Source organism: Hydra viridissima, unplaced genomic scaffold, assembly GCF_058129835.1.
Source record: "Hydra viridissima isolate aposymbiotic clone 2 unplaced genomic scaffold, HvirCarnegie_v1 scaffold_1, whole genome shotgun sequence".
In the NCBI taxonomy this organism is placed as follows: Eukaryota; Metazoa; Cnidaria; class Hydrozoa; order Anthoathecata; family Hydridae; genus Hydra; species Hydra viridissima.
In genome coordinates, this window is record NW_028324300.1 from 19688025 (window position 1) to 19714935 (window position 26911).

The 26911-nt window shown below is 27.8% G+C and overlaps 2 protein-coding genes and 1 pseudogene across 2 annotated transcripts in view; all 3 read left to right on the plus strand.

Moving 5' to 3' along the window:
* LOC149893772 (LIM zinc-binding domain-containing Nebulette-like) overlaps positions 1–26911 on the plus strand; it is a 320034-nt gene that overhangs the window by 207616 nt on the left and 85507 nt on the right. The gene's annotated exons all lie outside the window — the stretch shown is intronic.
* LOC149893780 (NACHT, LRR and PYD domains-containing protein 2-like) lies at positions 1376–25324 on the plus strand. Its single transcript, XM_090076376.1, has 7 exons — positions 1376–1488; positions 3342–3553; positions 4758–5045; positions 5749–5769; positions 16321–17655; positions 17770–17805; positions 24656–25324. Exons 3-7 carry the CDS (start codon positions 4760–4762, stop codon positions 25216–25218), a joined length of 2241 nt encoding a protein of 746 aa, XP_089932502.1. The 5' UTR covers positions 1376–1488; positions 3342–3553; positions 4758–4759; the 3' UTR covers positions 25219–25324.
* On the plus strand, positions 7544–9147 carry LOC149893781 (uncharacterized; annotated as a pseudogene).

Consider the following 26911-nt stretch of genomic DNA (forward strand, 5'->3'; position numbering starts at 1 on the left):
TTTATTTTCTGGACTGTTTTTCTTAACATTTAAACAATTGAAAAAAGACATCAATGAAAAAGCTCAAGAACTTGGATGGATGGAATTTAGAATCAGTCCTCTTTTTCAAAGTAAGAATTAGCATGAATGAAGAACATCTTAAGGGATTTCTATTGCTAATCTTCAGAGCCTAAGTCTTCTTAAACGTTTAGTTAAGGAGTTTAAAGCTCGTATGTCTTAATATAAAGGGTTGGTGACACTTTTGAATATAATTTTTTTTTGGATCATTGACCTTAGAACTAAGTCACCCAAATCCTTCAAACAAGTAACTAGGTCAGTCCATATGTAGAAAAGTGCGAGACAGACAAAACAAGAGGTAGCAACAAAACAAATCAGTTACGCCATCAAAAGTTAAGACTGTTTTTGTAATAACAATCAGATATTCCATTATAACGTTACTAATGAATGGTAATAGTTCAATTAGGAAGGCACGCGACAACTTTTTAATTATTTTACAATTTTTACATACAAGTCGAGACCAACGGCAAACGCTAATCAAAAAATAGCTGTTAAGAGAACCATATCTAAAGTTTTGAAACAAAAACACTAACGAACTTGAGCAACTCAACAACCCAATCATAAACACCCAAACACCCTAACGCAACCAAACAAACCAAACACATTCCCTAAAGATTAAACATATCCCCTATTATCCCCACCCTTACACCATCTCAGCCCTCAGAAATTACCGCTTTTGTTGTTTGCTGAGTGGTGGCAAGTAAAATGGCACCAAACTCATGTTTTCAAGTTGCTTTCCTCGTAATGATTTTTTCTCAAACTACACTGATGGTCTTCTAGAGCTTATTTTCTTTTTTGGTGATTTTAAACGACAAGTAGAAGTTTTTTTTTGAATGAATAATAAGTAAAACATTGAAGCAGAGTAGAATAGATTATACTTTTTATTTGAACAACTAAATTGAATTAGTTTTGAAAACTTGAGTGAATTTTGTTTGAAATATTGATCAATGTTTTAAGGTATCTCAAAGTAGTTGGAAAGGCCTTACCTGCTTCTCAGCTTTTTAAAAAATGATCAAGGTCATAGTTGTATTTCCTGTTGTCTGAAACAATGTTCACAAATAGTTGTCTTCACAAAAATTTGAATGAGACTTTGAAAATAACAGTTGAATGGTAGATATAGGATGAGGTTATTTTATTTATCTTAAAAATTTTGAAGTTTTTTCAAACAACTTACAAAGACTTAATTGCTCTTTCTTTGCTTGAAATGACGTAATTACTTATTTTCAAAACTTTATCAAAAGTAGGTTCATTTTATTTAAGAAAAGTTTTCTTAAAAAGAACTCATTAAATTTTAAGCAACTGTTAAAAACACGTTTAAGATTTAAAAGTTGAAACAAAAAGTTTTGTTTTAAAAACCAAAAAACTGCTCAACTTGACAAAAATGACTTTAGATATAACATTGTTGACCTTATCCAGATTTATCAAGCAAAGGTACGAATTCGTTGAAATTCTCAAAAAATGGATGAAACTATTATTTTGACTTCGAAAAAAAATGATTCTCTAATTTTTATTGAAATCTCTTACATCAATTTAAATCGTTGTTACGTTTGGTTCAACAAATGGCTTCTTGTTATTGTTATACTCGTTTATTTCTTTCTCATATTGTCCCTCTCTAAAATGTTTATTAAAAAACATGACTGATACATGACGCCACCAACTCTTTTGCAATTTCAAATATGAAATTACAATCAACTTCTTAAAAGTGCATATTCAAAAAACGCTCAAAGAAAAATTGGTAGCACAGTGTTGCTTATTTGTCTTAATTATGTAAGAAAATGTAAACAAAAAAGTCGGTTTTACTTTAAGAATATAAAATTTTAGAAATACAGAAAAATACACATTTGATATAAGGCATGCTATTGGAAAAATCTGCCCACCTTTCTTGATCAAAAAAGGATGTAAGAAAGCTTAAATGTATTTAAATCAATATATTTCTGAAAAATTAAGACTGTAAAGATTACATATTAATAGAGAAAAAACTAAATAAAATTAAGTTTTACTTCTAACTTTCTTTTTGATGCCTCCCATAAGTTTCTGGACAGAGTGATTTTTGTAAGTTTTAGCAGCGTAATCCCATTTTTTCTTCAAATCTGTAGCTGATTTTACTGTTTTTCCACTCAATTTCAATTTCTTTTTTATGATGGCCCAATATTTTTTAAGAGGACGTAAATCGGGACAGTTTGGAGGATTCATCTTTTTCGGAACCAACATCACTCCATTATCATCGTAAAACTTTTGAGCATCTTTTGAGTAATGTATTGTGGCTAAATCAGGCCAAAACAATACTGAAGTACTTCTATGAGCTTTAATTAGTCGTTTTATACGAGAGAGACGACATTCCACGTATTCCGAAGATTTAATTGTGCCCAAACAAACATGAATTGGCGATTTTTTGCCGCAAGAGCGAAGTGCCTGCCAAATCATCAATTTTTTCGAAAATTTATCAGTCATTACATACATTTATTTATCACTCATATTTCCTCTTATTTTAGAAGCATAGTAGCACTGCCCAGGAATTTGTTTAAAATCCATTTTAACATAAGTTTCGTCATCCATCAAAATGCATCCATTATGTTTTGTTAACAAGTTGTCATACAACTTTCGAGCTCGACTCTTTGCGGTTGAACTTTGTTTATCGTTTCGATTTGGCATTTTAACTACTTTATAACTTTGATATCCAAGTCTCTGTCGCCATTTGTGTAAAAAAAAAATTGGAAACCTTGAAAAAATTGAAAAGACCAATCAGGATGTTCTTCCAATGAAGTCTCCAACTGTTCGAGAGCTCTAGGATTTGCTGTGCGTTTTTTTCGACCACTTCCTTGTTTTCTCTAAACAGTTTTCTGTTCTGTAAACCGTTTAAGAACAGTATCTACAGCTCTTCTTGGTATTTTAAATGATTTCTATTCGATAAAGTTGGATTTTTTAAGTGTTTGTCCACAATCAAAAATCTTTGTTTAGTTTGCTCGGTTGACATTTTGAAACTAAATAATATTTTTATTTATTTTTTTCTGCCAAAATGTTCTATTATACAAACACTACCACACACAAAAAAGTAATTTCAAAAAACGACCGTTAACTAGCTTTACCACACCGCAAAAAGTGGGCAGATTTTTCCGATAACATGCCTTAGATATAAATGTGATGAATCATCACAACATTTTTTTACGAAATAATAGTTCACTTATTACGTGAACTTTGCTTTTAATAGAAAAAATTTAAAATTCTTTGATAAATTGTAAAATTTTGTAAAATGTTTACTTCGCTATGGATTTCTTTTTTTGTAGCATGGGGATAATAACAGCGCTAATTTGCTTCATATAAACATCACAACTTCGAGCCTGTCACTCAAGATAGCACTTAAGTATCACGTGACCGCAAGAATTTCGGGAGTGAGTAATCACTGCTCCTATATGAGCCGACAAATTTGTTAGTGCAGTGCAAGAATTCTTCAGACTTTAATGCGTTTTTTTCTTGAACAAAATTGACAGTTAAACAGGTAGGCATCTAGTTTTATCAAATATAGTTTTAAAAAATATACAGCTTACCCTTCTTTGTATCTTACATTCAACCCTTTTAAGTGATTATTTCTTATATATTTGTCCTGATATTTTTTTTATCATTTTTCCTTCAATCAAAGAACCAAAATTATATCACTGATTTATTTCACATACAAAAAAAATCATTCAAGAAAAGCTAAATTATATCACTATGATCGAACATTAGCTATGTCGAGCCATTTTCTTGAAGATTCGACTTATCGGGACTAAACTGAAAATGAAAAAAAAAAATAAAAAAATAAATGAAACAATATAATTAGAAGCAATCTGTTTTACTAGATTTACTTAAATTAATACAATAAAATAATAGTTTAACTGACAAATGTTTTTATTATCAAAGTGTTATTCTTCTCAGGTTTTTCCATTTGCACCCGGAATTTTTTCCCATTATTTTGGAATATTATTGATTTATCTATACCACAGGACAAGGTACAGTTAGCAAACCAATAATATATTCGAATTTTTTAGTCAAAATTTTTATATAAAGCATTTTTGCATGAAGCTATTTGACTCAAAACAAACATTCACTAAGAAACTGCAGTTTTTTTTGGAGAGAATTTTTCATTAAAACCACTCATTCTAAACATATCTTCCTAAGTTACCTTTGATTTGGTGTTAGAAAAAAAGCTTGTTTTATCATTAATTGAAATCTTTCTTCAGAGCAGTTAGTAGCTTCTACTTGTTTCAATCATTTAAGTAGCAAACTAATATAATTATTCTATTACATAGCATTTATGTGCAAGAAATTATAAATGAATTAAGATCTTATGCCACCAAAAGTTAATTATGTTACATTCAATTTTATTCCCTCTTACATTTGCTTCTTGTTTACAATTATTTGCTAAGGGAGAAAGTAACCATGTGAATTTTTTAGTACTGATTCTGAAAGTCAGTCCTTTATATTAATAGAATTAAAACAATTTAAGTTGTATGCTGCTTATTTCATTTTCAAGTAGCTCACAAGAATTTGTTCATGAATAGTTCATGAGGGTTGTGACTCAATGATCTCTTGTTTCAGTAAAACCCCCTTATCTTATAGTCAACACTAAAATTAATAGTGAAACACATTGGACTGTATTTGTTTCTTGATCAATTGAAAGAATTAATTTAAAGTATAGTAGGTGATAAATAATTTTTTTTTAGGAATGGATCTAAGAATAGTGAATATTTTAAAAAACAAAGTGGCATCAGAATGGAAAATATTTGCACGTGGCACTGGTTTTGATGATGTGGACATTGTTATTGATCAAATAGATCATGATGTGGATATTAATCAATTAGATCATGATTGTTTGACAAGAGAAAAAAATAAAATTGAAATTTTCTTAAAAAAACTTTATCAACAGCATCCAAATGATTACAGAATTTTCATTCAGAATTCTCTGAAAGTCTTGAAAAGAAATGATGCTTTACAAGATATATCCTTCTTAGGTGAGTTTCTTGTAGCTGATTGTTTGGATTTTATTTGGCTTCAGATAATTACAAGTTGGATAAAAATTTTTTAAAAAAGTTGTTCTTAAGTTATTGAATTTTTAAAATAATTTTTTTTTAACAATTAAATGTATTTTTTAATTAATTAAATAGTATAAGTCTTTTTGCAAAACCTAAAAATCCCAATTTTCTAATTGGCAAAATAATGCAAGTTAAACAAAAATATGCACTTAATATTTGAATAATATTCAACTTGAACCATTGATATAAGTTTACTGACAAACTTTTGTCAATCTTCTTATAATGGCTTACTTGTTAAATGGATAATCATACAGATTTTAAGTTGATTTAAGTTCAAAGACATTTAAGTTGATACTAAATCCTTTGGAGTATCAGACTTTTTTCTGTGAACTTTGTTAAGACTGGTAAAAAAGAAAAATTTTTATGAAATTATTTGTTATTTTGGGAAGGAAAGGGAAGAATTTGTTATTTTGGGAAGGAAAGGGAAGAATTTGTTATTTTTGGAAGGAATACAAATAATACTAATAATAAAAATAAAAACAAAAATACTAATAAAAAGCTATGGGAAGGAATGATTTGCACCATGATATAGCCTCTATATATATGTTTCAAACATTTCTTGCAGGGTTTGTCTTTTTATGTGATCTCTACAAATAACTATTATAACTATCTTTATTTTCAGATGCAGAGCAGCAGAAGATTGGTAAGCTAATTTATTTAAGGTTTTTTTTTTTACTTAAATAGATTTTGGATTTTTGATAATAATAATACCAATATTAATTATAATTACTACTACTGCTACTGCTACTGCTACTACAAATAATAATAATGATAAAAACAATAATAATAAAAATAATGACAATAATAAAAACAAAAATACTAATAATAAAAATAGTAATTAAAACAAAAGTACTAATAATAAAAATAAAAATAAAAACAAAAATATTAATAATAAAAATAGTAATTAAAACAAAAGTACTAATAATAAAAATAATAATAAAAACAAAAATACTAATAATAAATATAGTAATTAAAACAAAAGTGCTTATAATAAAAATAATAATAAAAGCAAAAGTAATAATAATAAAATTAATAATAAAAACTTAATTACTAATAATAAAAATAATTATAAAAACAAAAGTAATAATTATAAAAATAATAATAAAAATAAAAGTACTAATAATAAAAGTGATAATAAAAACAAATGTACTAATAAAAATAATAACAATAGATATAAATCCAGGTTATATTTTGTGAAAGGTTATATTTTGTAAAAGGGGCCATATACTAACAAGACTGTCTCTTTAAGACGGTCTCTTTAGCAAGAATGTTTATACAGATTAAGGCGGTCTCTTTAGCAAGAATGTTTATACAAAAATGATAATAAAAATAAAAACAAAAATACTTATAAAAAAAGTATCAATAGAAATAAATCATTAAAAATGAAAATAAAGTGGTGAGAATGGTGCTTTCTTTTGGGAATTTTGTATAAAGTATAAAGACTGGTATAAAGTAAAAAGTTTTAAGAAATTATTTGTTATTTTGAACCTAAAATATGCTGATAAAGCATATTTTGTGCAGTAGTAAGGGTATCTCTAACCTATATCGTAATAAGATCTATGGCTTTACTAATTTTCAAAAATTGGAATTGTTTTGAACAAATTTGTTTAACCAGGTTATATTTTGTAAAAGAGACCATATACTAACAAGACTGTCTACGGTCTCTTTAGCAAGAATGTCAGTACAGATATAAGTGCTTGTATAATTGTTCTAAGTATGCTAGAAGGTCAGCTCACTTAAATATCAAAATCTGTAATTTTGTGTTTATAATAATATTGCACAGCACTCGCAGATCACTAATAAAATGCAAATAACTAAACATGATGAAGAGTGAACAAAGATAATCACACAAGTAATTTAATGTTTAATTTAACAAGAATCTAGGTAGTTTATATAACAAACTAGACTTAAAAAAGAGACAAAAACAGCAAACAGTATAATTAAAAAAAAAAAAACTATGTATAAGCAGAAACATAACTATCCCATTAGGGTGTGTCAATTTTCAAGGTAAAATGAACTTTTTCAAATTTCAAAAAAAAGAGTAGTGAAAAAATATAACTTTGCCATTTTTCAAAAAACTTAAGTTATTATGGAAATCAGCTGTTAATTTTAGTATTGGACGTGGTAAAAAAAGCTGAAAAAGAAAGATTTAATTTAAAGTTAGACAATCTTGTGGACATCTTATTTTGCAAATGTAAAAAAATCCTTTGTTCAGAGTACAAATGTGATTCAGAATGTATGGAAAAAAATTCATATAAAGTGTCAATGTAAGAGAGATGAAAAAATACCGATTTTAGAGCTTCAATTCATCCACTCTCAGAGGACTAAAATTGGAAGTTTTGGAACTTTCCATATTGGTGGTGCAGATAGGAAAGAATCCACAAAAATTCAAATAAAACAACAAAAAAAAAAGAACAATGAAAACAAATAAAGAAGATAAGGTAATTGTTTAAGTAGAAAGCTTGAACAACTACATCACATACTTAAACATATATTTATGTATGTATGTATATATATATATATATATATATATATATATATATATATATATATATATATATATATATATATATATATATATATATATATATATATAAAACTAATTTTAAAGCCAGATGAAACTTTCAATCAAATAGAACAAATCAATTGCATGCACAAGAAAGAATCCTTATCTCTTTTATTGCCACATATTGAGCAAGTAAGTTTAAAACTCTTAGTTGTATATACTTTATTTTAAATACAGATTAAAAATATAAACAATTTATTTTATAAATCAGGATTATGAGTATAGTGAAAATGTTGAAACAATTTATATAAACAGTTGCTCTTCATCATTTAAAGATGGTAGTGGTCAGAAAACAATCCAAGTTGATAACCAAACTCAATGTAAATCTTCTCTGAATCAAACATATTCAATTTATAATACTATCGGTATTGAAAATATTGCTCTGGCTAGTATAAAACACAAAACAAGTTTAAGAGAAACTGCTGAAATAGCTACAGCAGCTTTGATAGATGTAAAGATTGTAAGCAAGAGTGATTGGCATCTTATTATAGATCATAACAAGGTAAAAAGGGCTCAGGAAAGATTGGCAAAAGAATTACACAATCAGTTTGAGGTAGACCTAGAAAAAAACCCTGCGCATGTCTTTTTTTTTTTGGGAGAGTAGATGCCACAAAAATGTTTATAAAGGTAAATGAAAGAAGTTTTCCTAGTCTGATTAAAGAAGAACATTACTCTGTAGGGAAAATACCCTGGTGGTGACTATCTTTTTCATTTTGTTCCAGATATGACCAATAATAAAAAAAGCTGAAGTTATTGCAGATCACATAGTAGAATGGTTAAACAGTAAAAATCAAAATCAAAATCTCATGGTTATTGGAGGAGATAGCACAAATGTCAATACTGGTTGGACAGGTGGAGTCATGAAATGGGTAGAAAAAAGATTAAATAGAAAATTAGTTTGGATTGTTTGTGATCTACATACTGGTGAATTAGGGTTAAGACATTTAATTGAACATTTAGATGGTTCAATGCTTTCTCATAATAAATGGTCTGGGCCACTTGGGAAATTGCTTGACACAGCAAGTGAGATTGAAATCAATACCAACTTTGTTAAAATAAATTTAGGTCCTCCTTTGATTTATCTCAGCCAGAAAATTGTTAAGGATTTAAGCACTGACCAAAGTTATGCTTATCAAATTTGTCAAGCAATAAAGACTGGAGATATGCCTACCAGGTTAGCAATGCTGGAAATTGGACCAGTCTGTCACAGTAGATGGCTAACAACAGCACTTCGATTTTGCAGAATTTGGATGTCTAATCATGGCCTTACTGGTACAAAACTAGGTAATTTAAAAATAATTGTGAACTTTATTGTGAATGTTTATATACCTAACTAGTTTGATATAAAATTTCGTTCAAAGTGGGTTGAGGGACCTAGACATGTCTTGTATCATCTAGAGTTACTTAGAACTCAGAGTACAAATGTTTTAGATGTTGTTATGCCAACAATTAGATGATCAGCATGGTATGCACATTCTGAAGCAATTTTACAATCCATGCTTTGCAGCAAAAATGCAGAAGAAAGAAAAGAAGCTGTAAACAGAATTCTTAACATACGAGGAATAGGAAATTGGGTAACTCAAGTTGGAGATAGTAGTCTTAAAGTAAGAAGAACACCAGAAATAAATCCTAATGCTAAACAGCTATCAGACCTTATAACATGGAATTTAAGTGTAACTGAGCCTCCACTTACCTGCATTCTTACCTCTGCCACAATCAAAGAGTTTGTAAACTATCCTATGGAAGTTCCTCACTGGAATTCTCATACGCAGTCAGTTGAAAAATGTGTCAAATTGGTAACTGAAGCTGCAAGCCATGTTAGCCACATGAGCAAAGAGAATCATTTATATGTGCTCAGCTTGTAGGTAGACATTTAATGTCATGAAATAGAAGCAAAAAAGATATGGCAACCTTCATAAAACTGTAGGGAAGTAGATAAAGACTTTCAAAAATGTTTAAATAGCTAAAAACTTCGACCTTTATTGTTATATATACTTTTTATTTTTTTTACTCTTTTCCTACCCCTATGCATGGTGTATGTTGTACACCATACAAATTGATAAAAAAATTATCACCGCTATTCCATAAACAAATATAAATATAATGACTAACGTCTAAAATGACCAAAAATGTTTAGTATTGAAATCAAAGTTTAGCGAGCTGGCACTTATTGGAATTTAGTTTTGAAAGTTTCCCTAATAAGTTTAACTAATTGTAAACTTACATTTTTTCACTACTCTTTTTATACTAAAAAAAAAAAATCTACACACCCTACTATCCCATGCTAAAATGACAAAATTAATGAAAATTGATTGAAATTGATTTACTTGATTGAATGGTGTTGCATATTTCTATAATTATTTTTCATTTCAAATTTTTATAATAAAATGTTTTAAAAGAGAAAAGAGCTGCAAAGAGTATAATAAATAATAGAAAGAAATTATTTTTAAAAGAAATTATTTGTAGAAAGAAGGAAAAATTTTTAGTAAAATTGTTTTCTTAAGTAAAATCAATTTTTATGACAAAAGAATAAAAGTAAAGAATATGTTATGTAAGGATTGAAAAAATATACAGGAAATAATTATAAGTAAGCTTTATTTTATAAAATGTTAAAAAAACAAATTACAGTTATGTTAATATGTTAAGCATCAGAGAGATTTTTTTTCATTTTTTGTTTCAAGCTCAAATAATTCATTTAAAATTTAATATTTTTTAAATCAGAAAAATAACTTCAATAAAAAAGGAGAATTTCTTAAAAATATATATATATTTTTTTTAAAAGAATTTCTCTTTTTTGTAAACATAAGCACTGAAATAAATAAAGGTTTTAACATTTTGAAAGAAAACGGAAGATTAAAAAGATGAAAAAACGTAAAAGTTAAGAAGAATTTCAAAATTAAATATCAACGTCAAAGTAAAAAAAAAATAAGAAAAAAAAAATCAGAATTGGTATCTAGCAACTCTTTCTTTTCCTCTAATACATTCATTAGGACTTATTATACTACCAACCAAGGATATTCATTAGGATTAATTATACTACCAACCAAGTTATAAACAATAATTTAAAGAATATTGTTGAGATTATGAGTTATGGACTGTTGGTCGATTTTTTAGATAATATAAAAGATGATATATTAATATTTGTTATACTAACAACCAAGTTATAAACAATAATTTGAAGAACATTGTTGAGATTATGATTTATATTTTTTACTTAAGTCATCTTTGTTTAATAATTGCTGTTTTGAAAACTGTTGGTCGATTTTTTAAATAACATAAAAGATAATATATTAATAATATAGAAGATAATATATTTTCCTATCACATGTTTTCCTGTGTTCGTTAAAAGTTTTTATGGTTTTTTTTCTGTTCTTTTTTCCAAATGCAGAACATCATAAAGATGGTAAGCAAATAAATATCAAATTGTATTTTGAATAAAATATTTTTCAGTTTTAATAAATTATGTAAAGTTAAAAAGAAGTTAACAAAATTTTATAAAGATTTTACTACCACTTTTAACACCTGTTAAAACCTCAAGCAAAGCTCAAAAGATTAGAAATAGCTAGTTGTGATAGTTACCTTTTCTGTCAAAGTCATGAAGTCTAAAGGAGTTGTGATAGGATTTATTGAAATCCAATCTTACAAACTAAGAAAGTGTGTTAATGTTAGATATTAGCATCTTTTAAAAAATTGAATAGACTGAGAGATCAGTAATACAAAACAATTTCTCTGAAAGAATATCCAAATATTTATAGAAACATTGGAAAAGGTTTTTGTGGATTTTATAAGTGATATATTTTTATTATTATTATTATCATTGTTTTTATTATTATTATTATATATTTATTATTACTATTATCATTATTTTTCTTCTTCTTCTTTTTCTTCTTCTTCTTCTTCTTCTTCTTATTTTATTATTATTATTATTATTATTATTATTATTATTTTATTATTATTATTATTATTATTATTATTATTATTATTATTACTACTACTACTACTACTACTACTACTACTACTACAACTACTACTACTACTACTACTACTACTACTACTACTACTACTACTACTACTACTATAATATCGATAAGTTTAGTTAACTTAGACATTTCAATGAAATGTAATAAAAAATAACATAATTATTCTTTTATTTTGATTTTTAATAAAAACAATTTTTTCGCAACATTAATAAACCACTGATTAAATTTTATTTGTCATCATGAATTTTTTATTATAAATCATTTTTGTTATTATAATTGTTATCATGTTATCATTTTATTTCTACAATTTTACTTTTAAATGAGTGTGAGCAAAAAAACAGCTGTACTTACGTAAAGCCTTTAGATGAAACTTAAGAGATAATTTAAACGCATGCACAAATAGAATTTACATAAACAGTATAAGTAAGTTTAATAATAATTATATATTTTGAAAAGTTGTGCTTCCTACAAATTATTACCGTGTTTGTAAACAACATATCAAACAACACAAAATGCTTTAAAGTAAAAACAAGTAAAAATATCATTTTATTCTCTAAAAATTTCAATAAAAGCACAGATAATTTTTTTTGTTTGATTTTTTATCACCTTTTTTTTCTTAGGTTTAACTCAATTCATTTTTCTGAAAAACCAAAACAAAAATCTTTAAAAGAAGATTCATTTTCAAGATATTGGAAGAAATTTTTTGTGTTTTGAAAAGGGCTATTCTAAGTTAAAGTTTTTATTTTACCATATGATAACTTATTCAGTATCTCTGACATCAAATTCATCTATCATACAGAAGTTGAGTTAGCCACCTTTGGCAAAATCTCATCTTTAAATAATTTTAAGAAAAAAATTAGATAATAAACTGGACATTATTAATCCTGTTTGCAGGATATTTTAAAATAGAGTTTTACTTTAGTTAAAAAAAATTTTAAACTGCTTTTTTTTTAGTTGTGTTTACATAAATGTTTAAATTTGAGAAACTTCATTTTGTTTTCTATTCATGCAACTTTTATGCTCATGAAGAACTATTATGGTACATTTTATCCTTCAGATGCAATAAATTTTTTAAATTAAAACTGTACTTTAAAAAAGTATAACTAAACAAAAATTTTTGAAAGAGTCTAAAAATTTAATGTGTTTATTTAAACTGAACAGATGAAATTTAAAAAAATTTTTGACAATTTTGTTTCTTTGTTTATTATTTAATCCAAAGATTGCACATTTTCATGCATCTTTTAGTGGTGATTATTTAATATTCTTTCATGGTGAGTTGTTTCATAGATGTTTCATAGATTTTTCATAGATGTTTCAATAACATTTGATGTAATGATGAGTTCATGTTCATGATGAGATGTTTCATTGATGTTTCAATAACATTTGATATTATGCAATTTTATTACAAGAAATGTAATTTGGAAGTAATTTTGATGAGTGCTGATTTATAGTTTTAATAGCTGCATTTTCTTTTTCTTTACTATACTCAATAGATAAAAATGTATGGCTTTTATTAACTATAATTGACAGTAACAGTTACACATTGTCTCAACTATTTTGATCTTGTGAGTATTCTAGTTTTCCTCCTGGTATATCATTTGATTCATGCATGGTTCCTAACTTTGATTTAAATGAAGGTAATTGTAGGCTATTAGAAATGATAGTGCTTTAGTTTCACTTTAGTTTAGTACTAAAATTAAGTTGGTTCGATCAAATGCAGCTGTTAATCATTGTTGAAATAAGACATTAGTTTTGTGTTCATTCTTGTCTAATTTTACATTTTACAAAAGTTAATATAATTTCACTTAAACCCCAGTCCTTTTTCATAAATCTTTTGAAGTTTTGTATCTAATTTTTAACGCTGCTGCTGATTTTCATAAAAAATTTATCCTTTATAATTAAATTTTTTTGATTATAATTGTATTTGTACTGTTTGGAATTTTTTTAAACAGGTTTAAAGTTTGTTTTATTTTATTAATTTTAACTAAAATATTTGATAACTTTATGAAGTTTCTTTTCATTTTGCTGTAAATCCATTTTCTATTTCTTTACTAAATACAGTGTAACAAACAAAAAGGTATTAGATTACTGTAAGAATAATATATTAGAAATGATTTGCCAACATATTCTAATAATTTGTGAATTGAAGATTTTTCATAACTTTCTTTGCAGTATTTGTCAATTTTTTCTTTACCAAAGTATTTAGTAATGAAATACCAGAGAACATGACATGACAATTAGGACAACATTGTATTCAAGAAGTGTCTAAGTAATCTAAGTTTTTCTCATCAATCATCAAAAGGATAAATTTAATCCATAAAAACTTATTTTGAGGAAAGTTAAAAGTATTTCACAGGATAAAATTTATAACATCTTTAAATTTGATTAAAATTTGCTTCCTTGATACTCCAGTTTTGTAACATTGAATGAAGAGAGTTCTTCCAGTTTTAATGTTTCTCCATATTCAGCATATTATTTATTTAATTGGTATAATAAAAATTGCAAAAAATGAATTTCCCATACTTCCTAATGTTATTTAAAGAAAATGAACAGAAGTAAAGTGTACGATGTTATTTTTTCAATGCATTCTTTTGTTTGCACAACTAGTAGCCATTTAATAAAATACAAAGAAATTCAAGTTTAAAGCTTGTCTTTGCAAAGCATTTTTAGGTTTTCATCTTAAAATTTATGTATTAAAAATTCTACTTATGAATTTTGAACGAATATTTTGATCAACCATTAATGAGAAAAAGCAAGAAGAAAGTTTTTTTTAGAGCAGTCCCAAAATAAGATAATAGTATACAAGTTGGGGCACTTTTGCTTTAAAAATCTATAGTGTTTTGTCAATATTTTAAATTAAACTTGGCTAAACAAAGCATTTTTATTGTATGTAAAGTAGGATAAGCCACAGCAACTTTGACCTTTAATATCTTTAAAATTTTTTTAGGTAAAGCGCCTAAAATTTAGTCCCCTGTAGATTTTTGCTCAAGAGATTCAAAAATAACACTCTAAAGCCTTTTGAGTGTCGTTTTTAATTTCCTTGAGCAAAAATCTACAGTGAACCAAATTTTAGGAGCTTTACCAAAATCATCCTGCTGTCACTGAAATGCTGAGTCAGCAAAGTTTTCAATATCTCAAGAACCAAAGTGTATTTTTATTTCCATTTTTGTAACTTTGTTTATTATGAACAACAAAAAGTGTAAAAGTTAATTAATTTTGAGAGGTAAGGGTGTCATAGTCTGGATGACTTGATATTGATTTGATCTGGTTCTAATAAAGCAAACTTATAGAATGTAAAGTTTTCAACAGTTTGCTATCTTAAGTATAGAGCACCTTAATGTTGCATAAAAAAGGTTTGCTGACATATTTTAACTTTTATAAATGCTGGCATATACTTTTTTTGTCTGAAAAGATCCTTACAAAATCTTACTAAGTTAGTAAAATTACTTAACTGTAGTAGAATCTTTACTTAGCTGTAATAAAATTTTTGCTTAGGTATAACATATTCTGTATATTTATATGATAAACTCTAATGCTATAAATGAAATAGTAATATAAATAAATAAAAAGCTGTCATAGACAATTCCAGCAAAGTTGAGTATAATTTTAAATGATTTTGTGGATTACCATCTGGTGCATAAAGTTTTATAGGATGTTTTTTGATTTAGGAGTTTTTTCCATATTTTATCAAAAGAAGTCTAGTAATAAGGTTTGATTGTCTTTTTTTTCTGAATAGACTTTAAATGTTTCACAAAGTTTGATGTTTATCCTAAATTGTCAGTTGTAGCAGTTGTTTTGTGGCAATGTTTGCTCCGCAGAAAAAATATTTCTTTAATTGCACCATTTTCAAATCTGTATGCAATAAGTGTTGGTAAACTCACAGCACGTGTTGTTGCCTTTTTAAGTGATTTTATTGGAATGTATCAATATATTTGAATGATTTTACTCTATTATATCACATGATCAGAAAGGTGAATTTAATACTGCACCCAACACAGGTCTATACTTTTTATCAGCCTTTGACCTTCTACTCTTTTTGTTACTATTACACGAAATATTTTATCAAGTGAATAAAAAACTATTTTTAAAATATAAAACTGTAATAAACAATAAAGAAGTATATTTACCATTCAACAGATTCAGCAATAAAAAAAGTTAGAGTTTTATCAATTTTTAATAACAGTACGAAAAAAAAATCAAAAATCAAAATGTTTCATAATAAAAATAGAATTAAAATTGACATAATAAACTTAGACAATAAAATGTTAATTAAAATAAATAGAAACACAAGTTATTTACAAAATAATAATTGTTATTTTTAAAATGAAGCTCTTAAAGAATGAAGCTTTTTTATTGTTCTATGTATAAAAAAGTTTTTATAAAATTGAAATCTTTCATTTGATGTCATTTTAACTTGACATACCTTTCAATTAATCTTAAAAAGTTTCTGATTAATGTTTTTAAACAAAATTATTTGATTTTAATAAAAACCATAATCTGATTAAATGTTGTCAGTTTTGTATTTTTCAATATCAGAAATATTATTTCAATATTAGAAATCCGTTCAAAGATTTTTTTCATATTTTGACATCACATTTCTTATACTAAACTTGTACCAATGATTTTTTTTATATTTATATTCTTTCAGAAATGCATGGAACACTAAAGAAGTTTTATCAAACAACTTATGGAAAAATTGACAAACTTGAGCACAATGTAATAAGTCCCACTAATGTTGATCTTTTAAACAAGTTTGTAGAATTGACAGTTGTTGATGCAAATGATGCAGAGAGAGATACTGTAAACATTGCTGAGCGAGAGTTGTTTCTTCGCAAACAAAGAAATTATAAATCAATTGAGTTTTATGAATTATTTTCAAAAGAACTGCCTTTACTCTTGATTTCTGGTATTGCTGGAATTGGAAAAACTTGTTTGCTCAGGAAATGCTTACTTGACTGGGCCAGTAATACCTTATGGAAAAACGTTGATCTTGTTATTTATCTTGAATGCAGAAAGTTAAATCAATATCAAAATATTGCTAGCATAAATGAGCTGCTAAATGTTTTTTACAAAAATGTTTTTAAAGAATGTAATATTTGTAAAGACTTTTCAATTTTATTTGTGATAGATGGGTTTGATGAGTTTGCTTATTTGGATGAATTAATAAATCACAATCCACTAAATCCTAGCAAACAACCAATTGTTAATGTGTTAGCAGATGTTTTGGACTTTCACAAATACAAATGTGTTGTTGCTGGAAGAGTTGGAGCTATATTACAATACAAAAATAAAATGACAGAATTTAGTGAGAAGTTGACCATTCAAATAATGGGTTTTAATGACCTTGGAATAAATGAGTATGTAGAAAGAGTTGGAAATGCAAAAGAAGCTATAAAAAACGTTCTTAAGTCATCTCATATTGCTAAAGCAATGGCATCTGTCCCTTTTTATTTGTCAGCAATGTGTACAATCATTGGTTCATCCATACTCAGTGATTCTTATTCATTCTTCAGTACAACAGAGTTGTATTGTTGTATATTTCTATACTTTTTGCAAAAGCATATAAACAGAAACAAAGAACCAGTTTATAAGTTGATGGAAAAAGAGAGCAGCAAGCAATACATTTTAAAAGTTTGTAAAGTTGCTTTTCATTTGTTTAATGAAGGTAAAGTGGTTTTTTCCCAAAAAGAAATTAAAGTACTTATCAATGACATTGATAAAGTTGAAAATGATAATTTGGGTTTCATTGAAAAAGTTGAATCACAGCTTGGTCATCAATATCAATTTGTTCACCTGACTTTGATGGAGTTTTGTGCTTCAATATATGCGCACATTAATTTGAGTTCTAAGGAGATTCTCAGTAATGAAAAGTTGCGAAGCTGCTTGCCAATGATCTGTGGACTGAAAAATGAAAATGGAGGACCTTTTTTGAGATTGCTTGCTAACTTGAGAGCGTCAAAGGAGGAAAGTAATTCCATGCTTGGTAAGTTTTTGAAAGTGTTAAATAAATTTAAAAACGATTCTGTACTTCATTTGATACTCATGTTTATGATTTATAGTAAAAATCAATTGACTTTTTGCTAACTTGTTTTTTCAGATAAAGAAAGGAATTCATTGCTTCATGCTGTGTTTAGTAAGTTAATTGTTCAGGTTAAAGAGTTTGTAATATTTCTTTTAAAAATGTTGACTGTTTTGTTAATATAAAAATATCATTTGATATAAGAAAAAGCTAAAACATATTAATGATGGCCACCAAAAACTTGTAATATTTAAAATGCATAGGAGACTAAAATTATGCAAATCAATATTGTAAATAAAATTGTAAAGAAAGATAGATCATTAAATATTGCAAAGGAGCATAATTTGTTAAATATTTAAAACACGTTTCACATAGAATATAAAGAAGTGAAAAATAATTCATTTGATTATAAATAAACTTTAATAAAATAGAAAAACATATTTTTGTTTTTATGTGAACAGGGACTTAGCATAATCAACTAAGTTTGAGTTTAAAGTAATATGAAGAAAATATAAGATTTTGTACTCAAAGGTTGATTTAAATTCTTTTAAATTTTATTCTTTAACATTTAACTTGTTTTTTAGTTAATCATTAAATATTTAAATTAATTTAAATTAAAATTTAATTAATCTATTTAAATTGTTTAGTTTCATTTTTCTTCCTGCAGCTCAATATTTCTGAAAGCACATCCCAAATAAATTATATATAGCCTTTAAAATCATGAAGTAGCTCTTTGAGGTTGAAGTCATGGCTTTGCAATTTTGATTGAGCAAGTGTATTTAGCTCATCGCAACCTTTGGTTAGGAAATGTTAAGTTTTATGAGTTGGAAATCAATATCTGTCAAGAAGGGCTTCCTCATTCATTTACCTTGATATAATTAGCTAATAGTAATACTGATGATATTAATAATCATAACACTCATAATACTAATAATATAATAATAAAAAAGATAATGATAAAAATAATGAAAATAATATTAGTAATATTAATAATGATGATGATAGTAAAAAAAAAATAATAAAGATATCTATATTAATAATAATATTAGTTATGGTTATATATTCTTAATTGGTTATCTCTCCAGTATTTTTTTTTCTTTGTGTGTCAATAAATCTGAAATATAATCTGTTTATTACATTAAATTTTTTTAAACTGAAAAGCATTTATTTATTGCTTGTAAATTCTTAAATAAAAAAAAAAGTAAGAAAATCTCATTTTTCGAAAAAACACTTTATAAGCGTTTATGAGATAGGTATTATTTGATTAAAATTGTTTATTATTTCAATTTTTTTATGGAAGATTTTAGGTGATCATTGCTTTGATTTTGAGAACATTTCTTTGATTCCTTCATTCGCCACAAATTTAAAATAATTGATGAATTCAACTACTTTTCTTCTCTCGTTTGTAAAATACGATTGAACATTTCTAGCTAAAAATGATTTAATTTCTATAAAAGCATGGGAAGAGTTTTTTGTGAAGAAAGTCTCATTAGTTGAAAGGAAAAAAAAAGATTTTTATGATATAAAATTTCTTGGTCTGTTTTAGGAAGAAAATGATTCTCATATGACTTTCAGTAAATAATAAAGATTCAGTATTTTAGTAATTGTAGTTAAATTGGTGTTATTGTTAGTTGAGTTCGTTATCTAGTTTGATGGATTGTTTTGTTAGTTTTATTTGTTAGCTTCATTTTTTAATAAACTTTACTAGCTTCTACTTTGTAATTTTTTGTTCTCAATGTCAGTTTTAATATTTTGTTAAACTTCTAGAAAACAGTCATTAGCTATCAGTTTTTTAGGTATCAATAGGTTAGCAATGTGTAGAAGACAATTGTAAATATTTACATTGAAAAACTTTCAATTTCCTTTTGAGTTTGAAATTAAAAACATTAACTGAAATTTTTGCGGTTTGAGTCGAAAAAAGCTAAATTTATGAATTCATATCTCCGTTGGATTTCTTTGTCAAAATTAGTTTTGAATGTGACTAAAGTCTATCAGCATATTTTTGAGAAATGGAATTATTTAACCTTGTGTTTTACTTAAAAAGCCTTCAAAAATCAACTTCGTTCGACCTTATCAAAATATGTTTATATTGAAAAATTTTTATTTTCCTTGTGAAATCCAAATTGTAATCATTGGTCATGTGGTTTGATTTGGAAAGAAATGGTTATCACGGATCAAGATAATGCCAAGCTAGCTGACTCAAGAATGCAAATTATATGGGAAGACAGAGTGTCTTCAGCGTGCACCTTGTGATGCAAATCTTAAAATCCACACCAAGCTCTGGATAAAATTTCAGTCGGATTGGTTCACGGGTTACGGATTTATGGCAGCTCTAGTTTAAGTTTTGTTAGTTTTTTGCTACTTATACCTCAAAACGTTACCAATTACTGTGATATTCGGTCACTATTTTCAAAATAACTGTTACATGAATGTTCTACTATGTAATACCTACAGTTTTTATTATCATTGTTTAATTGCTACATGTACCGTTTTCATGAAATAGACCAAAATATTGAATTGCTATTTAAAGTGTGGTTTGAGTTGGCTAAGCGTAGCATGAGAATCTCAGCATTTTTCTAAAGTACAAACTACTGCCAAATTGCAAAAAAATCCTATAAAAAAGTGAAAAACTTAGTCAAAGGACTACCGTTTGATAATTCAAAAAAAAAAGATGTCTCTTAACAGATTTTTATTTACTCCTGAAGCCTTCTTAAATACATTTACTTTCAAAACAAAGTGAAAAAATAACTATTTGAACCTTTTTTTTACATTATATTACCATTAAATAACATCTGATTACAATTTAAGAAATGTTTTTTGATTTTCTCTACACAAAAATTATTAATTAATAGCTCAATATACTCTTTTAGTACAAATAATCTAAAATGCTATTTTGAAATGTAATATTAAAATTCATAATTTTTAAAATAACAGCATTTAAGGATTAGGTTGGTTAAAATGTTCATTATGAACTGTGAGCTATGATTTTCTGCTCCTTCTCCCTAGTAACTCAAATTATGCAAGCAGTTCTTTAAAGATGCTTACTGTTTAAATCAGTTATTCAGCACAGCATTATTTCTTTGTACTCTGAATGATTATTGTTTCGCTTATACTTTGACTAATTTTAACCAAAATCTTGATAAGCAGTTTCGACAGTTTATTCACTATAGGACCCCAGGGGGGATCTTTTGAGGCTGATGAAATCCTTGATGCGGTAGAAGATGGTGTGAATTTTAAGTGTTAAGGTTGCACCAGTTAACATTAAGTAACACCTTTTGAAATTTACAATTTTTTCAGCGAAGTCCGGCTGTAGGATGAATCCAAAGTAAGTCTTGACAACTAAGTTGAAACTTTTGAATGCTTCAATATGTGTAAGATATTGGGAACCAAGTTTGCATCAGCAAGTTGCTGCAGCACATACACATATTTAAGAAGCTTTCTGCATTCATTTCCGTCGAACTGGTGCTCGTGATGTAGGCTCAGTTGAATGTGAACGGCAGCTGGCCACGTAACAGCTAATGTCCAAGCAGTTTTAACGATTTTGAAAAGATGATTGACAACTCCTAAAAGGAAATGCAATTCCATCGGTGGGATGATTTCCAAAATCAGAACATTGCCGCTGATGATTGGCTTTTGAACGACATGGCCAAACAGCTTTGCGTTAGCAACAACCCCACCAGATTGCTGAAAAGACTCGAGGCTAGATTTTATTAAGCCCTGTCTTTACAAATTTCCAGATTTGGTAAGACACTTGGATTTGACGTCACACCATGTGCATACTTGAATGGGTTTGAAGACCACAAATCATATTTCCAACTTTTATATATTAAGCTAAAACTTTTTTGAGTCCATTTGCATTATTTAGTGACCAGATTTGTTAAATATTGCAGTGAGTTTCTGGCACTTCTTCTGATATCGCAACAAGAATTTGTCTCTTGACCTCAGTGTCTTTGCCAGACTTTTGTTTTTGTGGCGGTGAGCTGGTTTTTCTCCCATAACGCAATATCGACAAAATTTTAACAATATACCTACCAGCGATTGAATAATTCATAAGATTTGATAAATCAATGCAGTGAGCAATAACCCGAACTGTACTAGAATCTCCTTTTCCATCGGTAATTTTTAACTCACCACAAGTGAAGAAATCACTTAAGTGTTGACCTGCTTTTAGAAAATCCATGTAAAAATTTGGCACTACCATCTTGCTGCTTGATGTTCAGTTTACAGTTCTAACTAGTTTTTTTTAATCCGTTGTTTGATAGGTCCATATATAGCTGTACATTTACAAGAGCTACAGTGGTCAATTTTGGAGTGCTTGATGGTGGCTGGACACTTCATTGATCTGAAACCAAAATATGCACACTTTGGCATGTTTATTCAGAAAGTTCGGGTAAAACTTTTGAATTATTCATTTTTAAAGAGATTAGAAACTTCTCAAAAGTGTACTTTCTGAAATCTATCTAGTCTCATTTCTTAATAGTCAAGACATTTTTTTAGTATATGTATGTAAAAATTTTGTAAGTATAAACATTTACTAGGGCTAGTTGTAAGTGGAGGCCCGCCGGATGCTTTAGCAAGTCGAACAGTACCTTTCGGGGATAATTCTTTATTGGAAATAACTGGATATGCAATTTGTTCGGCTGTTTTGACATCTTTCGATGATAAAGATTGAAGGTTTTCCCTGAACTTTATTTGAGAGCATTGGTGGAACAAACCTTTTCCTAAAGGGCTGAGCCATGTGCTACAACGCACACTTGTTTCTTTCTTATTAGTGGTTTGCTCTTCAAGAGGATGTTCTTCTTGCAGCTTGGAACGACTAATTTTGCAGATTTTGCAATAACACATCGTGACTCTTGTTTCAAATGTCACTTTTATTGAATTGAAATCAAAAAATGGGGGGAGTGCAACTTCTTTCTCTTCTTGTTTTGTAAGCAAAGTAGCTCTGCATAATTTGCAGAGTCCTTATGGTACCCGAGAATTGCTGTATTGATTTGGAATCAAATTCTGGATTTTACAAAATTTAAGCTAAGTTTATATTTCATAACCACCCACTTGACATACTTAAAATTTTTAAAATACCTTCAATTATTTAAATTAATGATACTTGTCACACCTAATAACAATTTAGATGAGATCTTATTTGATGAGACAGCCCTACAAACGATTTTAACTGCACTTCAAAGGAATATTCTCCCCTTCATAACATTTCTCTCTTCAAAAATTATTGCACTTTTCGAAAACTTTTAATGAAGATTTTCTCTTTCTGTGCCTCTGCAATCATTTTTACAAAATTTTTACAAATTTTGTTTTAAAACAACTCTAATCTGTAAAGACTGATTTTCCTCTTATTGGCCCTCCGAACTCTTTAGCTGTCAGTTTTCTTAGTTATCTTTTTTTTTTAAGTCAGTTTTCTCAATATAAAAAATATTTGGCTTTCTCACAGTTTTTCTGTTTAAAGAAAAATAAACATTTTTTATTTTCTATGTAGGTATCCTTAGAAAAGCTTTTCAATTAGTTTTTAGAATTTTTTTGCAGTTTGGCAGTAGTTTGTACTTTAGAAAAATGCTGAGGTTCTCATGCTACGCTTAGCCAACTCAAACCACACTTTAAATAGCAATTCAATATTTTGGTCTATTTCATGAAAACGGTACATGTAGCAATTAAACAATGATAATAAAAACTGTAGGTATTACATAGTAGAACATTCATGTAACAGTTATTTTGAAAATAGTGACCGAATATCACAGTAATTGGTAACGTTTTGAGGTATAAGTAGCAAAAAACTAACAAAACTTAAACTAGAGCTGCCATAAATCCGTAACCCGTGAACCAATCCGACTGAAATTTTATCCAGAGCTTGGTGTGGCTGTAGGCACCGTTTGCACCAATTTTTATCAAACTATATAGAGTGGTTCTCATTCTACAGGTGTTTTTATAGGCGCACTATGAAGTCAAAATTTCACTCCATTTGAACATTCAAATGAAGTTATTTTCCGCAGACAAAATAAAATGATTTCAAGATTTGCATCACAGGGTACACGCTGAGGTGCACGCTAATGATCAAGATATAGTCGACCTAGCTGACTCAAGAACGCCACCAGCTAGGTTGGCATTATCTTGATCCGTGATAACCGTGAAGAATTGAGTTTGTGATTTTTCTTACCTGTTCGATTTTAATTAGCTAAAAAGGTTGAAACACTTTCTACAATTTAGTTACTGTATTAAGTAGCTTTACAAACGTAGTTTGAACACAATCCAATGTTTTAAATTTACAAACCTCTTGACATACTGAGCTTACCGCTTTTAATTGATATGCTTTCGTTTACTTTTTAACATTTTTCGTCGGTACAACAAAGAAATAGAAAACGAAATGTTTTTATATCAGTTAACCAACAGAGTCTCGGAAGTCTAGTATGTACGTACTACGTCCAACGATAATTCGAAGTTGGTTTCGGAAAACTTAGTCTTTCCAATTCCGACCTTTATCGGTATCGTAGAACTGGTATCGTAAAAAATGACCACACGATACTTTCCGGACCGAGACTAATGCTTAAACTCAGTTAAAAGATAATATATCGTGTATCAAAAATCTCACGAGAATTTAAAATTAAATAGCACGCTTTTTTTGATGCTTTTAACCAAGATTCTGATTCGCTTCTTTGTTATTCGTATTTCTATTGGTTGAAGCATAACTAAAGTTTGAAAAGGGCGTTTGAGGAGTTTCAAAAAATATTTGAATTTCTTCTTTCTTAAATTATTTGTTTAATAAATATTTAAGTAGTAAAATATAATTTTTGAATTTTCGGATTGTTTTAATCTCTTTGATAAAGAAAATAATATCTGTTTTTTATATTTATCAAACACGATATTGTGTTTTCAAATCTTTTAAAGTTGATTTTCTTGAATAATTGTTGTTGCTAATAAATATTAGCAATAATATTATTATGTAATTCTTCTTTTTTAGAACAAGTAAAGCGAAGGATGTTCTTTGAATGCTTTTTTGAAGCGCAAGGGTTGCTTACAGAAGTCTTGAAAAGATTAATTGATGAACAACAGTGGATGACTTTTATAGACGATGGAAAAACTTCTCATGAAGTTTCACAAGAGAAATATTTTATGGAGAAATTTTTTGAAGCAGGGTGCGAGTTGGATGAATTACATGTTGGTAAAAAGATTTTATCTGAAGATGAGAAAAAACTTATCATTTTATGTTCGACCAACGTTCGTTGTGTCCTCTTATATCATCTAGTGAAGATCGATGGATGGACACCGAAGCATAAGATTGAATTGTTGTGGATAAACATCAGTTATACTTTCGTATCAAAGAACGATTTCGAAGGTTTCGTCCTCCCGTGGATTCGACTCGCTGAAAAATTGACTCTTCACCTTCACGACGACACGAACTTCATCGACGACATTAGTGAATGGCTTCGTGGTTCGAACTTCAAGCGGTTGAGTATCATGTACCGTGGAAAATCTTTTTCTAACATCGAAGAGTTTAAAGTAAGAAACACGAAAGATGTTTAATATGTTAAATAAAAAATAAATGCAAATGTAAATATGTAAAAAGTATATGTAATACAAGAAAGTTTTTATAACATCGAAGAGTTGAAAAAGTTGAAATGATACGAAATACTTTTGATTTTTTAAATATTTTTAATATGTTAAATAAAAATGTAAAATGTATAAATAATTCAAAATATATTTATGAAATGAAATATTGAATAATTTAAAAAGAAAAAAAAAACGATTTTCTTTTAAAACAAAAAAAGTGGAAAAAATGGAAAGATTTTCATTGTTATTTGGAGTTTTTGTTGCGAATATTTGTTGTTTGTTAAAACTTAAGGAAGTTTTTTAAATACTGCAAAAAATCGCGGAAATATAATAAAATGATAATTATTTAATGTAATAATAATGGAAATATAAAAAAATTAGGTTGTTTTTTTGTTGTTGTCAATGGTAACGGTAATGAAAAAAATATTCGAGTTTTTAAGATGGGATTCGATAAATTTTTAGAACGGAAATTTTTTTTTAACGTTGTTAAAAAAAAAAAAAAAAATTGGAACTCGGAAAATCGAAAAACAAAATTCTGGCGAATTTTTTGAAAGCTTCGAACGGTGGACATTTTTTTTTATCGAACGAGGCAGGCGGTTTAAAAAATTTTTTTTGTAAATATAGTAGTATAATTTTATTAAAGATATTAGGTTTGTGTTTTATTTCGAAAAACTTTCGATTGTTTTCAAATCAAGTTTTTTTCAACCCCCAATCATTTATGTTGGCTGATTTCATTTTTCATGTAACTTGGATCAATTTACACTTGCCGTCTCCATAGCAATTAAAATGACCATGAGAAAAAAACTTTGAAATAATTTTTTTGTTAAGATAGCTGTTAAAGAGGCGTGGACACAATCTAATTTTTAGGATGTTGAGAAAGATGTTGAATGAGGATGATTTGTAAGAAGTCACGGTAGTCAGAGCTAACCATATCCCGCCCTGGCCCCTAACTGCCCTCTTCCAAAAGTTACGTCTTTTAAAATCATAATCTTTTTTTTTTTATTATCGTTTTAAAAGTCTCATTAATTTTGTTTAATGTCATTATTGACTGACTGGTTAAAACACCCAGTGTTCGACAATTTTTTCGACCTAGTCCCATATACAAATTATTCTCTTACTCGTTTTTTAATAAATTATCGATCTCGAAGTTTGATCGTATAGAGAGAAGATTACTTTTTAAGATGCCCTTAAAACGAATGACCTCGATAATAAATAAGGGAACTACACACACACACACACACACACATATAAGTTTCACCAGCTCCAACTAGGAAATATCCGGGTTTTCATTGGAACCGAACAAGACCCAACCCGAACGGGTATCGGACACCGATAAAAGCTAAAAAGAATTTTATCGGACTCCGATTACCCGAACGGGTATTACCCGATAGCACCAATAAATCGGGTAGTTGAAGTTTTTCATGCCTGACTTAATCTTTCGGGTGTTTTAAGTAATCGGTACCCAAAAGTTACTCATATTATCGGTACCCGAACCCGATTACCCGTTAAAATGATAATTCCCGAACGGTTCTGTCGTGTATTCCGTGAAAAAGGTCCATTTTGTTCAAAAATAATTGATATTTCTAAAAAAATTACCGAAAATAGAATTTAACCATAAAATCGCAATAATCACATTTTCACTCGGCCTTTTGGCAGTTTAACAAAA